Source organism: Diuraphis noxia, unplaced genomic scaffold (assembly GCF_037042655.1).
Source record: "Diuraphis noxia isolate RWA-SAM2 unplaced genomic scaffold, SU_Dnox_SAM2 contig0004, whole genome shotgun sequence".
Lineage (NCBI taxonomy): Eukaryota > Metazoa > Arthropoda > Insecta > Hemiptera > Aphididae > Diuraphis > Diuraphis noxia.
In genome coordinates this window covers 36,395,869-36,412,253 of record NW_028301714.1, presented here as the reverse complement: position 1 = coordinate 36,412,253, position 16,385 = coordinate 36,395,869, and the positions used below count along the sequence as shown (strand labels likewise).

The following is a 16,385-nucleotide window of genomic DNA, read 5'->3' as shown; positions in this document are numbered from 1 at the left end:
AGGTACCTATATACTGTTTAAAAAGTGAACGATGTAGACAATGCGTTTTAAATGGTCAACAAAGTTTTTATTAAGACCAAGGCTGTTAAAATTAAATTTGAAATATTTTGAAACCTACTATTTCCTAAAAACTCGTACTTGTTTATTGTATATCAAATAATTTTAATGAAATATAAAAATAACATCATATTTATTTTAACTATTTTTATGTAATTTAATATTAATTGGTTGCCATGATTTTATTTTATTCGATTTTTAATCGAGGATGATTGTATTGAAATATAAACTATATTATAAATGTTAAATATTGAATTGAATCATTATAAGTTTTATTAAAATTATATTTATAATAACAAGAGGTGGAAACATTTTAAATTGAGTTTTCGTAAATTGTCTAAGAGTCTTTGTATTTTAAGTTGTTAAAAAAATATCCAACTATCAACATAAACATGTTGCTGAAAAAAATTGTTAAATATTTCTTTAATGTTTCAGAAAAATGAAATATATAGAGTAGTGCTTTATATTTTTTTTTATTTTTGAATGAGAATGAAAAGGATGTGGTAAAAATCAAATACGCATAATATTGTTACCATATTTAGATAATCATGTTTATTATTATTTACAAAACAAAGCTGTTTTAAATTTTAAGCATTATAATATTATGTATACAGGTTTATAATATATTTTTAACAAAAACTATAAATATTTATATTGGATTAAAAAGTAAAAACAAATAATATAATATAAATCTATCATACAATATAATTAATTGGAAGGATAAAATGGCGCATTGAAAGAAACGAATTATTAACAAAATAATATGTTTATTCCTTGTTGAACAACGCGTGAGTAGTATACAAGAAATATTCATTAAACAACAATATCTTTATTGTATTTATTTATTATTATGTATATTATTAACATTACACAAGTACATACAAAACAAATATATATATATATTTTTTTTTATCGTTGTCAATATTTTTTCTTTGATCGCAAGTCGATCTATTAATTTACAATATTTTCAATTCAGTTAAAAAATAAAAAAAGTCATCTTTCATGATATAAAAAAGATGCACTTTTATCATTTTGTTTTTTTTTTTGTTTTACATAGAATATGTCGTTTTGAATACGGTCAAAGGACTGAAAACTATTCAGATACGAATTGGTCAACCGTAACTAATTTGAGTTTGAAATAAAACATTAGATAAAATAGATAAAACTACTAGATATCGTTGTGATTTTTCAAGTACTTTTTTCATTAAATTTCATTAATATCAGACGGAAGGGCCTCTATCTACACGTTTAAAGCTTCTACGACGGAAATAAAATATGGATAAATAATTGTATCAAGCGTAGTTCAATCGGAATCTATCTGACATCATCCTCGTGTTTGAATACGGTAGCGCATATATTTTGCAGTCCACATAATAATATGTACCGATTTAATAAATTCAACTAAAGCAAATATTTGCATGTTACAAATAAACTGCGATATATTATACAACGAAATCCTTTATATAAGTATACATTATTTTAAACTATAAAAATCGCATGTAAAATATCAACCAACCATGTAGTACGGGATGCAATCATTACTCAGATATAACGAGTTTTTTTTTTTTTTTTTTTTTCTTTATTTGAGATAAACAATCTATACCTTAGGGGCACAATAAGTTTATATGGTTAGAGAATTTACAACATGATACGCTTGACGTGAGAAGTCATCCACTAATGACACTCAAATTGATTGATTTTTTTTTTTTTAATTTTTTAAATTTTTTTTTTTTTATTTTTTTATTTTTTAGAATAATTAGTTAAACAACTGATACTCTGTAAATGATTAGTTGAGGGCAGGGGGGTGAGCAAGTAGGTCGCGACACCATTTACGTTTTAAACGTCTGGGTGGGTTACCAGGAATAGTATGGACTGCAAGATTACGTATTAGCGGGTTGCTATTTGAGGAAAGACGATTGTGGAAGCGTTGGTAATGATCTATAGCTTCTTCATGTACCAGTTTCATTTTTAGATCAGTGTGAATAGTGTGGTTTGAGACGTAAGGAGGAGCGTTTAGAAGTTTCCTGAGTGCTATGTTTTGAAAAGTTTGTATTTTGTTTATATTTGATTTTTTTGCATTACCCCATAACTCTATTCCATAAGTCCAGACTGGTTTGATTAAAGATTTATATATGAGCAGTTTTGAGTTGATATTAGTGAATTTGTTATTGTTAATAAATGTTTTAAGAAGGCGTAAACGAGCGTTTAAGTTTGTTCGTTTAGACTTAATATGGTGGGCCCAGGTTAATCTACGATCTAAAGTTAGTCCAAGATATTTAACTGTTTGTGAGTTTGGAATAGGGATGCCATGAATGGAGACAGCTGGGCAGGTAGGAGGTCTAAGGGTAAAAGTACAATGTATGGATTTGGACTGATTTATTTTCAACCGCCAGTTGGTGTACCATTCTTCCATGAGGGAGAGGTGATTTTGAAGATGGTGGGAGGCAATAACCGGGTCATTATTTATTGAGATTATAGCTTTATCGTCAGCATAGTCGGCGACTAGCGTATTCGGGGAGGTTGGTTGATCAGAGGCGTAGATGTTGTAGAGCACAGGCGAAAGAATTCCACCTTGTGGAGAGTTGTTTTTTAATATTCAAATAAATAAATGCGTTTATTTGAAAAAGGACTATGTACTTTAAAATATACCCTTTCTTTGAGGGGTATTTACCATCGAAATAAAATAATTTTTTCATTTTATATTAAAGAGACAAAATAGTTATTTTGTTATTAATTATAATATTATTTTGTTTTATTACCTATACGAGGGAATTTTATTTTTTGTACTTGGTATATAAAATCAAAAAACTGCGTATCATATAATATTTTATCATTGCGAATTTCGTAATATTATTTCGGCTATAATAAACAATGATAGTCAATTTCATAGTATCTAAAATATTGTTGAAAATATGGATAGTGGTGAAATAATGGAATAATAACTATCTGTTCAGAATGCATACGCTTTGGATCTGTATGTAGTATGCACCATGTTATATTTGAAACGTCAGATGCGTTTTCCGCGTAAAGACTGAATAAAAATAATATGTACTCACCAGAATGATGGTTATTTCGCGAATTTACTAGGCCATTATAATGGGGGTCACAGCGATGACTTTGTACGCATTATGAAAAATTCTCCGAGACCGTGTATCTTGCGATCAGATGGTAAACAAAACGAAAACCTTAAAATTTTATTTAGCCATAGTGTGGCGATAATATGATGGGATGGGGTTCCACCAATGCTGTTGTTAGGGTAGAGCAGCAAGGGTCTTGGTCCAGACCAAACCTCTTCAAGGGTGGACAGTGCGTGTTATACGATCGGGAATATGACGACGTGACTTCTGGTGTTTATGTGTGTTTGTTAATGGTCGGAGGTAAAAATGGGGAAATATGTTATGATTTGGAAAATAGCTCACATTTTAGCCGGTCGTAGTGAGTCACGCTCGTATGTAAATACAACCCCATTACCCCGTACGTGCAGGTAGCACTAAGACAAGTAGGGTTGGGTGATAAACCCTTCCTCCGTGGCGAACGATCAGTTCTGTACACAGACCGACGACGATGAGAATATAACAAAATGATAATAATTCTTTTTCCAACGACAGTGCTAACCTACAACTTACTACAGGCGTAATTTTTCATTGGTGTGGTAAGAAGTGAGTGTACTGAGTTATCGCTTAAAAATGGATTAAAAAATCATTTACCCGATTATTTCATACACATAACCATACCATCTCACATGGACATACGCGTGGTCATCAATCCGAGTCACGTATCACTGGCAGCGAGTCCCGAGGGAGTGCATAGTTAGGGTCAGTGGCATCCTCAGGCCAATTTATAGGAGTGGGGGAGAATTGAACTCAATATAATAATATACACTATACACTATGCTGGTCGAAAAAAGTACCTATATGAGTAGAACGATGAAAAAAAAATGAAAATGACCACGTGAGTTCTCCTTTGGCCCCCTATCTCGCTGAGGACATCACTGACTCTTAACAACAATACATGGTAATGAAAAACACGATTTTATACGATAACACAATGACATAATAATATTATACAGTTTACATAAGTACGCGTTTTGAAACAGTTGACGACATCTCTCGTTCGTTCAGTAGACGTTACACCAGACAGTTACCAGATAGAATACTGCTAGTGAACGGGCCAAGCAGACAATAAGATGCGACGTCTTAGTCGCCGTATTTCCGGTTCCGCTGCCACTCAGCGCGCTCGCCTTGCACCGCAGGTCTTCCGGATAGATGTCGGCCACTGGCACCCGAGCCCCTCCATTCCTAGGGTCCGCGCACGTGGCCCGTCGGGCCGTCCACTGTGCCAGCTGCGTTTCGGCCATGCCCAGTGTGTGCACCTGCACCGCCTCCCGGAGCCATCGACGTAGCCACTGGCCCAGCCAAAGTAGACCGCAGTCGCACTGCAGAGGATTGTCGTCCAGGTACAGTCCACCTGTGAACAAGAGTAACCATACCAATTTTGTAGTTTATTTTTCTGAAAATATTGACGTTTCAACATTTTATTTTCATTAATTTCTTGATTTTTAATATTTTTTCTAGTTTTGAAGAAATAAAAATATGATTAACCAGGCACGCTGAAAGTACGAGATGCGAGAACGCGCAGGGCGCGCTGGGTCACATGTTTAATAACACTACAGTGTGTGTTAAATAATTCGTAATTTTCTTCGAAATTAAAAATCAAGAAATTAATAAAAATACAATTTTGAAACGTCAAAATTTTCAGAAAAATAAAGTCTTTAAAATTAAATAAATCATTTTTTTACAAAAACATTAAAATAAATTAAAAAATGAAATAATTGTAGTTTTTATCCCTGAATCTTATTATAAAACCAGAATTTTTATATCTCCATAATTTCGTGAGGTATCACATGGGTAAATCTTAGCGGGACATCCTGTATATATATTTGAAACGTCATGTTTTATTTTGATTAATATACGAGTATACGATGATAAATACCTATGTGTACCTATTTAAAACATAAAACTAATTACTAGAATGATTTAATTTTTTTATCAATAAACCATTATTTTGTGACATTATTGTACCAAATTGTAATTGTTTAAATTATAAGAGCTAAAAGTGGCTGGTACCTTTATGAACATAACAATTAATTGGTGTATTGTTTTAATTGGTCAGAAAGAAATTTGGTAAGTACCTACTTATTTGTAAATATGTTATTAGCTATTAAAATTGAATAATTTCTTAAGCAGAAAATATCATATTGTACCCACCAATCATACTCACTCCCCTTTCCCACCAATATAATGTAGTTATTTTATATTAGGTACATTGTATAAGTAAAAGCTCTTATATTTAATGTATGAGTTCAATTTTCAAACATTAAATTTCGTTATGCATTCGTTAACAGAATAATATTATTGAAACTATATGTTTTAAAGTTTGTTATGAGTTAACTTTATTTTGAATATATATTATCAAACGTAATATAGCAATAATTGAATCGATACATTATAATATTATATTCTGTTGATATTGGGCATTATATTGTGTTGTATATATACATTTACATATTGAATATAATATTATACATAATTTGTGAATTTGTCTGAAATAGTAACCCTTTACCATCAGCATGGGATCCATTAATTAGTGAACTTGTATGTAGAAACGAATTTGTATTGACACTCGTGACGGACAGTTTAGTGAGTTTTTTTTCTGTCTAAAGTTTATAAAGGTTCAAGGTTTGGGAATACTATTGCATTTATCTGTCAATCAAAGAGATATTTTTCTGACAAGTATATGATTTTTCACTTATCAAAATGTTTAGTTTAATATTAATAAACTAAAATTGTTTTGAGTGATGGTCAAAATTATAGGGTTTAAAAAATAAAAGCATTTATTATACTATTTGAATGCGTAACCACCTATGACCTACACATGCACATTTTTTTTACACAGATATTGGTATATCATTTAACAGTTACTTTTTGTAGTTGGATACTAAAAAAAAAAAAAACTATTATTCATGTATTTTTTGTGAAACTTTTATAAAAATAGAATCTTTCTAATATTTTTATATATATTAAAAATTATTATAATTTTTAATTATTAGGTAATACCTAACCTCACTTTTTACGAAGTTTATTTTTCGATGCTATAAAATTTATAAGCATATTAAAATACAGTGTATAAACTAACTTTTAATTTTTTTTATTTACAAATATGTAAGTATGTAATATTCAGATTTAATACAGTTTCTCTGGTCTAAAATCACATTTATTGTTTTTTTTTTTGATATTTTTGTGTTACTACCTACCAATGCATATCTAATAATAAGGTTTTTAATTAATAAAAATAATGATAGTGATTATGTCATTACTTATTATTTAGTATAAACTTTAATCAGTTCAAAATTATTATGTTTCTATGATGATATTATGTTTGTTTACTTAATACAGAATAACTAAAAGCTATTAAAAAAAAAATACATACACCGTCTATATTTCGAAAACAACATGAATAATGACTTTTTGAAATTTAATTAATATTATTTAAATATTAAACTTTAAAGTTTTCAAAAAGATTAATTTAACTAATGATTTATTTTGATACATTTTTTGTTGAAAATTTATTAATATATTTTTTACCGTAAAATGTTTATCATAGCATCGTGGGATAAGCCTCAATACGTGATAAGAACGATGCATTTATATAAAATACGATTTTGTCTGTTAACTTTTTTTTATAGTCATCATTTATTAGAGCAATAAAAATAATGGTAGACGTTTTAAGCTCAAGAAACATTGATGTTACTAACTAATTTTGAAAGGTTTCAAATAATGACTGTGCTTTGATGGTAAAATGTTGCTAAGGAATTTACACCCGTCTTTCGTTTGTTATTCTTCTAAATCAAACTATAGCCCATTATTTCAATTTGCTTCTGTTGTTTTATTTTTATATTTAACAAGTTTATCTAAAATAATCTACACTATTAGTTAATATAAAACAAAATCGTAAAACCAACGATAAAATTTCACCAAAAAGTTCTTAAAAATATTAAAGGTAAATATAACATAAGCTTGTCCATGCGTTACACTATATTTATTATATTATTTTCCACCCTTACATTATCATTTATCTATTATGTTATTTAATGACAATTCTTTAGAATTATGTGGTCGTGTATAACTCGAGTTGTACGTACCCCAAACTAATTATATTATTTTGTTATAATTTGAGTTAAAAATAAGGTACCTACTAACTACGCATAAATAAGATGAAATTCAAAGAATGAAAAAAAAAATGTTTTTAATTTATTTCTTTTCCAGTTATAATGCTACTTATATTTTTTTTATACGGTCTAAGATTTAATTAGTTATCTTCTAAGTTGTACGTTAGTATTTTATGAAGTCTGACTTGAATCAAATTATTTTTTAGTATATAAGTTTTGTTTTCAAAAATAATTAAGCCGTTTACGTGTAATTACTGCAATTTATGAAGATATAGTTCTATAATGTAAATCAGACACGATTTTTTCATATTATGCTTATAAAATAGTATTATAGTTTTCATAATATACTTGAAATCAATTTTCCCCAGCTTTTAAAATAATAATTACTGTTAAATTCGTTGGCCTATGTTAATTTATACTGTAGTTGTATGATACGACATTTTAGCGAATGTGTTTCACATCTACTTAAATGTTTTTTAGCGTGCAAATAAAATTTCAATGGAATAAGTTCAAAAAGTTTTGGTAACTCAATTGATAAGGATTTCTTGCTTTATTAGTTAGGTACTAAAACGATCTCTTTTAAAATAACTTGAAGACGTTGAAATAGTTCTAAACCACCAAAAAAATTTAATAAGCTATAATAAATCAAAATAAACGGAGTTTTATAATTATTTCTGAATTTTTTATAAGTCGTAAAAACCATACTTTTTTTGTAAAGTTGAATATGAACAAAATTTATTTAAATTTTTTAGTCTGTTTTCTTCTAATAAACATATTAATATATGTTATTTTAGTTGTATACAAAATAATATTCATGTGCGATGAATTGTAAAAATAATCATGAATAATCAGTAATCACTTATTATTATATTTATACTTAAATAATAATACAACGTTTTAATAGGTAAATATACAAAAAATAATGATGTATCAAAAATCTGATGACTAGGAGAAATAGTTAAATGCTGCATATTTTGTATATAATTATATATTATAGTATTATGAAAAGTAATAGTTATTGGTGTATTAAAAATAAATTATATATTTTATAAGTGTAAATCTATTCGAAAATTATAATTTAATATGCACTTACGTGTTTATGTACACTATGTGTCTATATGGGTACTATAATATATTAATATACCTAAATTTAGACCTATTAGAAGATAAATAGTAGCTTAAATAAATTACTAAAATGTATTATACATAAATTATTCGTATAATTCAATTTCTGATTCCAATGACATTTTATATTTTAATTAAGAAAATAATAATTTTCAGTAGTAAAAATATTAATATAATATTGATGGATTTAACTGTGATATTCAAATTACGTTAATTTTTTTTTTATAGAAGTACGCCATATATATATATAGAATAAAATTAAACAAATGCGCTAATTTGAGTTATTTGTAAAAGAAATAAAGCCATGAAGACAAGGGGTTTATATTTTTAAGATTTAAGTATTGGTTTATTTTTAGCCATCAAAAGCTCATGTAATAAAACTGTCACAATTGAAATGTCTAGTAAAATATACATTTAACATTTCCTCTTATAATGACGAACACATATTTTGTCCCCTTAATCATATGTTCATATTATGTTACACTGGCATGATTGTAATGAAAATTGTGATCGTTATCGGGCATGTGTCATTTGACCCGCCTCTAGTCATCATCGATATAAATAAATTATTTACACTAAGGAATGATTATTATAATACCTACTATTTTGATAATATTATTTTTTGCATCGATATTAGAGACCTACACATAATATAATATTTTTAGTATTAAATGTTAAATAATAATAATATGGCAAAGACATATTTTCAACTTGTCATTTCGACAGCTCTTTGTGGTTGTGTGTTTACTTATATCGACCAAACGGAAAAGCAAAAATACGTACACGTGTATAGAAGAGTGAGAGAAGAAAGAGCGACCGAAAAGAAAATCGCGGTACGACAAAAAGTCGTGCGTTAGATACCGTGGAGGGTGAAAAATATATCCTACCCGACACAGATGTGCTTTAATATAACCCCTATTCCTCACTCATCCCAATGCCACCACATACTCATTCTTTTCAAGCGGCACTTCGTCAGCACTTCAGTTCACAGTAGCGAACACAGCCATTCTGGAGGAGAAACAAAAAAAAAATAAATAAATAAATGTGAAAAAAATACAACACAAACTTCCGCCACTAGCACTCTTGTCAGCCTAAATACTCGAAGTACTTGGTACTTTTTTCCTCTCTTAATTTTTTTTATTCCTGTAGATACACGCATATACACACAAAAAATGCCATTATGTTTGCATGGCATGAACAATGACCGGTCGGCAAATAAACCACGTGTGACATTGTTTAAATTTATATACATATTATATTATAATTCTATGGTCACCCAATTTGCTCGAATCTCATGTTTTCTTTGTATTCCTGTCTTCTTTTATATTCTTTTTTACACTCGTCAGTCCCAACATAACGTAAATAAGCCATTATTTTTTTGTTTCTTTTTTTGTAATGAACTCATTATGCAGAAATGAAACAAAACTATGAATGTAAATTACAGTATAAATATATACGAATGAGTACCTAAATAATTATCTAAAATGTAGAACATAAAATATGAGTCAGTATATAAATCTCTAATGAATGAAAAAATAAAACCTGATAAAAAGAGGGTAGAGCTATTCTGCTCATTTTTGAAGTAAGTACACAAAATGAAGAGGAAAAGGTATACATTTTAATAATATAATAATTTAATTTCTAACTATATTTTATGGTGTAATAGATCAATTTAATAATAAATATTATTTTAATAACTTTATAACTTTATTTTTGATGTTAAATTTTATAAATTAAATGATAATAGAATACTAGTGTAAAATATTGTGAAATGTGACGTGTAACGAATACATTATTTGTTTGTCACAAGAAAACGTATGTGAACTTTAGAATACATTTATTATATAATTTAGGCAGGTAGGTATTAGAGTTTATATATTATATTGAATATCAAACAGTTAACATTTTATATTTATTTTGAAGTTATAATTTAATATTTTATTTTGGTTAGTAATTTGTTGAAGTGTGGTTTTATATACTTAATATTATGTATTATAATATGGGTTAGTGTAAAATATTTAATTGAGAAACACTTACCTTTTAATATATTTGTCCCGGAGTTTTCCCATGTCGTGTAATTGGAATATATTGTCAATGGATTGAGTGATGTAAGCTTGTTACCAGTTAAATCCAGTGCGAGTTTCGGTACGCCAACCAATGGCAGCAATAGATCAGAAGGCAAATCTTCAATTGCAGTGTCTCGTATGCTAATTGCTAGTCGTTCACCGACCCCACGCTCTAGACCTGAGAATACCTGCCGATCAACGAACTGCAACTTCGATCCCGTTATGGCCACGGATTCTAATTTGGGACCGCAGGTGTCGACTATCGGTCCTATTAATTTAGATCCTTTCACGTGAACCGAAAGTCTACGGATTGACTTAACAGCAGCGCATACGATTTGTCCAAGGTTAGGTCGCCAATCAGTAGCTAATGACCGGAGTGTGGACAACTTGGATAATGATCCCGCATCAAAACGGTCTAAATAATCGAGTTTTTGAACTCGTAAATGCTGCAAACGGGACAATCCTGAAAAACTTGCTTTAGTTATTGTCTGAAATAAAAATATAAAAATAATGAATTAGATATTTGATTCGAAAATTATTTTTATTTTATTCCAATCAATAATAGTAGGTTTTTATAAGCGTGATTACAGTATATTTATGAAAATTTTAAAATAGCTAAAATTAAAAAGAAATTACTTTTATAGGATTTGAAGATAGATCCAATGTTTTTAATGATGGTAGTAACGACCAAGCGTGTGACGGAGAAGAACTTAATTTATTGTCATTTAAGAACAATGTTTTGAGCCGGGACAACATTTCCATTGAAGATCTGGATATTTTTTCTAATTTATTTTTTGACAGTCGAAGTGAAATTAAACTAGGAAGTGGTAATGGTGGCGTTTCGATTAGCCCTGTATCTTCCAGATTTAAATGCCTAACATTTTGTACATAGTGGAAAAGTTCTTTGAAATTCGCTCTTAGGCTATTTGAAGACAAATCTAATGAAATAAGATTCGTGAGTCCAACAAATGTGTTGTCTGGAATTATTGTCAACTTATTATTCGCCAAACTTAAATTGGCTAATCTTGGCACATCAAAAAACGTTGTCCCATCAACATGATCTATCCGATTACCAGCCAATAAAAGATGTCTTAGAGTTGAGCCCGTGTTCAATAGCACACCAGCTGGTACCGCGAGTAATTCATTATTGGATAGATCAATATACTCTAATGGCGTTCCTGATAATACATCCCAACTTAATGTGCTTAGTCGATTCCGGGCTAAAGATAATACTCTAAGTTTTGGTAATGTTGCAAACTGTTGGGACGATAATTGTTGTATCTTATTACCAGATAAATATAGTATTTGCAAAGAAGTTAAATTACTAAATGCTTTTGATGCTATTGATGTCATACCATTTTCGGTGATTGATAGAACTTCTAAGTTCGTTAAGTTTATGAATTCGGAGTTATATATCTTGGTTATTCGATTATGATCCAAGTATAAATTTCTAAGTGAGCTAGATATGAAATCTAACAATTTAAATGGTAAATCTTGTAAACTATTATGACTTAAGTCTAATATTTTTATGTGAATTGGCGTCAATGAATCGTCAATCGGCATTCTTTCAATACGATTGTTGGATACGTTTAAGGACAATGGCGTTTTTGAATTAGTGCAATTTACAAATGACGTCATTCGCAATTCCTTCAATTGATTTCCTTGCAAATCAAGACGTTTAAAATTTGGTAAGCCGTGAAATGCTGATGGCTGGATGTATTCAATTTGATTAAACGATAAGTCAATATTGAGTAGTCTTGGAAGTTCTTTAAAGGAGTGCGACATCACTTCAATAATTTTGTTCCTAGATATAGTTATCGTTTGTAGTTGTTGCAGATTGGAAAACGTCTTTGGTTCTAAAGACATTAAATAATTTTGATTCAGTCTTACTTCACGAAGATCAGTTTGGTTCGGTGCACCAAATGTCCCGGGAGCCAATACAGATATCCTATTAGACTCTAAGTTCAAATACTGAAGACTATCTAGCGAATACAATGAATCAAATGGCACCGATGAAATATCGTTATTATCAAGTACTAACCACAACAAAGACTTGAGGTGTCTAAGTATTTTAACTGGAAAGTTGTCATAGTAAACGCCGAAACTAATTTCTAAACTTTCTAGCGATGTAGCTAAATCCAAAAATACGTCAGCATCTACGTAATGAATATTATTAAAAGATAAACTTAATTCCCGAAGAGCATTCGTGTTTTTGAAAGGTCTTCCAATGAGTTCTTTTAATTTATTGTTCATCAGTAGTAATGTATCAAGGTGCATGGCCCATTCTCCAAAGTCATTTTCTTTTATTTCTCTGATAAAATTATATCCTAAATTTAAATGAGATAGTTTAGTGCAGTTCATCAATGCATTGCTTGGAATTTCCGTAAGGAGATTCCCAGATAATGAAAGTGACCTCAAGCTCGATGACACGCCTGTGAAATCCCCTGAATCTAATTTATTGAGATCGTTTGACGATAAATACAAAAATTTTAAATTTTTTAATGTTCTTATTGCTGTTGGTATTATTCCTAAATTATTATGTTCCAAGTCCAAATACTCTAGTATTCTTTCAAGACCTTCAAATGTTTTGTGGTTCAAATTTTTTAACTTGTTATATGATAGATACATCCGAACTGATCGCAATCCATCAAATGCATTAGCATCCAGGGACTCTAATCGATTCATATCTAAGTGTAAATTTCTTACTTCTGAACGACCGCCAAACATTCGACCTGACCAACTGTCTAATCGATTCATGCCAAAATCTAAAACATCTAGTTTAACAAATCTATTTGGAATTATTTTTGTCATATTTTCTATATAATTGTCGCGGATGTATAATCTATTTAATGCAGTACCAGTTTCCAATAGTGACAATGGAAACTCTTGTAGAAAATTATTTGATATGCTCAATGTTTCTAGCGTCGGAGGAGTTCTAATATTAGATGGAATTGACGTAATCAAATTATTATCTAGATTTAGTGTTGATAAAGTTCGTAGTTTTGAAAAATGTTCGGGAAATAATATTAAATCATTTTCGCCAATAAATAAATGTTGTAGAGTATCTTGCAAATGATTCCAATGCGTTTCCACAACTTCTATGTTATTACTGTAATTCACAACATGTTAATATAATTAATTCAACTATTTGTTAATATATGTAAATATGAAAATAGTGTAATTTATATAATAGTTATTCAAATCTAATAATCACCCATGTAAATTAAGCCAATCCAAATTTTTTATATTGAAAAATGATTTAAGTGGCACTTTATCCAATTGGTTGTAGCTGAGATCAAGGGCTCTTAGAACTGACCCGGACGACCTGCAATCATTGAAAATACAATTATTTACTAATCATTTATATGTGTTTTTTTAAATAAATAAATTAAAAATATTTTTTATCAGGAGATATTGCATCATTACAGATTTATATAAATAATTATTTATTTTCAGAACCAATTATAAAATATGTCATTCTAGCCAATTTTTGTAATTTTGGAATAACAAACTCACTATGATTTTTGATTCTTGTAATTTTATAAGGAAATTCAACAAGAAGAAAAATCTTATTATAATTATTTTTTTCATTTTACTAGAAGCTAAAACAAAATAAAAATCTTACTGAATACGAGGAAAATATAGATACCTGCCTAATAAACTAATAGAAATACCAAAAATAACCCGTTTGTCACTGTAGTAGACAGAATATAATGTTGTGTTAAAAATGTTTGTATAAAATATGTTTTAATTTTAATGGTAGCAAAACACATATTTTCATATTTTGTGACTTGTGTATTGCTAATAATTATCTTTACGCCTAGACATACATTAATTTAATTAAACATTGCTAACTCTAGAATTAATTTACTTGTAAGATTTTTAGTGGTAACTTATATATATTATAATATAAATAATGTTATATCTACTATTAATTTCGTTATATTATTTAAAATATATCTGTGATAATTAAATGTGTGTACTTTATATTTTATATGTTATTATAGATTAGTAAATTCAATTAATTATAGAAAGAGTTTATTTTTACAAGAAAATATTATCCAAACAATATAATAACACAGTGTAAGAGTTGTAATAGTATACAGGCAGCTTTAAATGGACTTAAAAACTATGCAAAACAATCAAATACTTAAGTTAAAAAACATATGTTTGTTGTAAAAATAAAGTAGATTTCAATTCGTCTAGACAGTGAAAAAATAGGCGATAATTGTATATTGTTCATTTGTGCCATTCACAAGAACCTAATTCCAATTTCGTTGAACTGATCAATGACAATATTTAGATGAGATTGATCTGATAACAGAAACTCAGCTCGCTAAAACAATTTTTATCGAAATATTGTAACCAAGTATGATACTTCCAATGTATGTAATAATGTCTCAATTCTTTTACTGACTGAAATGTTAAATATACATTGAATGATATAAATAATCATACCCGTAAATGCAATTAATGTATTCGCCTAGCGACAACGAAGTGATATAAAAATACTCAATCAAAACAAGGTAATAGAATGATACTCATCACATGCCCTTAAAAAAGGTTTCCAGTAAAATTGTGGCAGCTTTGCCAACACAGGGTCTCCGTTTTGCTGCTTTTAAAATAATTTATTAATTATCCCGTATATTAAAGGTTTATTTTGTTAATTTTTTATACAAAATATTTATTTCATATAAAAACTGATGGTGTAGTATCCAAATATAAAATTGATACAAATTCCAAAAAAAGTGAATGATTTATTAGCATGCTATTAAATAATATATTATTTTGATATAGTAAGTAGTACAACACATTAAAATTGTATAAATTTTTTATGAAAAATTCTACATTTAAAACTTGGAAATCAGTTCTGTCGTATATTAAATGTATATAGTAGGACACTGTAAGAGATATATTAAATTTTAAATCAATAATAAATCATTGCATGAGAAAAACGAATGTCTATATTATATCTGAAGATATTTTATTGTATATTCATATTGCTATTAGTAATATACTAGCTATAAGTTACCATTAATTTTTTCCTAAAAAACATGTTTTTATTATATTGTAATACCTATTATTGTATTATTATTATTATGTTATTGGTTGGTTTTAATTTATAATTCATAAGTCAATACTGGAGTATCATAGAAAGGTGTTAATAGGTACACGGTATTTAAGATATTTTTTATTGGAGTGTGAACAACTTATAAGGAATTTCGTATTAATTCTAGTTTTTTATTCAATGATTAAAATGGTATCATACATAATTAGAAAACAATTATTTTTTTTAAACCTAGAAAATGCTATTTAAAATATGTAGTGTATATTTATAATTTATTAATTATAAGTACCTAACCAAATTGAATCGTTTTTAAGTTACCACAAAAATTTAAAAACTGATTTTATGCAAAAACTTTTGTATTTATTATCCCGAATTTTGAAAAGAACCTACTTGAAATATTCATTTTTGATCCCCAAAAAAGTACCAATTATACCCTATTTGCTATTATAATCTGAAATTTTACTGCTCGAAAAATAGACTAACATAAAAAAAAATTATGTATATATTAAGAAAACAAATCTTGATAAAATTAATAAAAGTAGAACTGATACGTTGTTATACAGCGATGATTTGTTATCTAAACTCTAAAGTCCCTCATGAAATAAAAATGTGTGCACTTTTTCTACTATTTAGTATTCGTAAGTTTGTTAAATGTAATTACAAACTGTTAATTACCATGACAGATAATCAGTTGGATAATTATTGTATGATATTTAATTAGACTAAGAAATTTGAAAACAACAATTTATATCATACAGAGAGTTAGGAAACTTAAGGCATTTCGCATTAATATTTACGTAAGTTACATACATATATATTACATAATATGATTCTATAAAAT

The 16,385-nt window shown here is 28.3% G+C and overlaps 1 protein-coding gene across 1 annotated transcript in view; it reads right to left on the bottom strand.

The window, feature by feature from the left end:
* Positions 1-2,432: 2,432 nt before the first annotated feature.
* The window catches only part of LOC107162832 (chaoptin), an 86,530-nt gene continuing 72,577 nt past the window's right edge, over positions 2,433-16,385 (bottom strand). Inside the window, exons 5-8 of the mRNA XM_015509876.2 lie at positions 13,691-13,801; positions 11,113-13,585; positions 10,448-10,964; positions 2,433-4,524 (exon numbers count right to left, since the gene is read on the bottom strand). Of these exons, the coding sequence (XP_015365362.2) occupies positions 4,175-4,524; positions 10,448-10,964; positions 11,113-13,585; positions 13,691-13,801 (3,451 nt within the window). The 3' untranslated portion in view covers positions 2,433-4,174. The remainder of the gene's footprint in view (positions 4,525-10,447; positions 10,965-11,112; positions 13,586-13,690; positions 13,802-16,385) is intronic.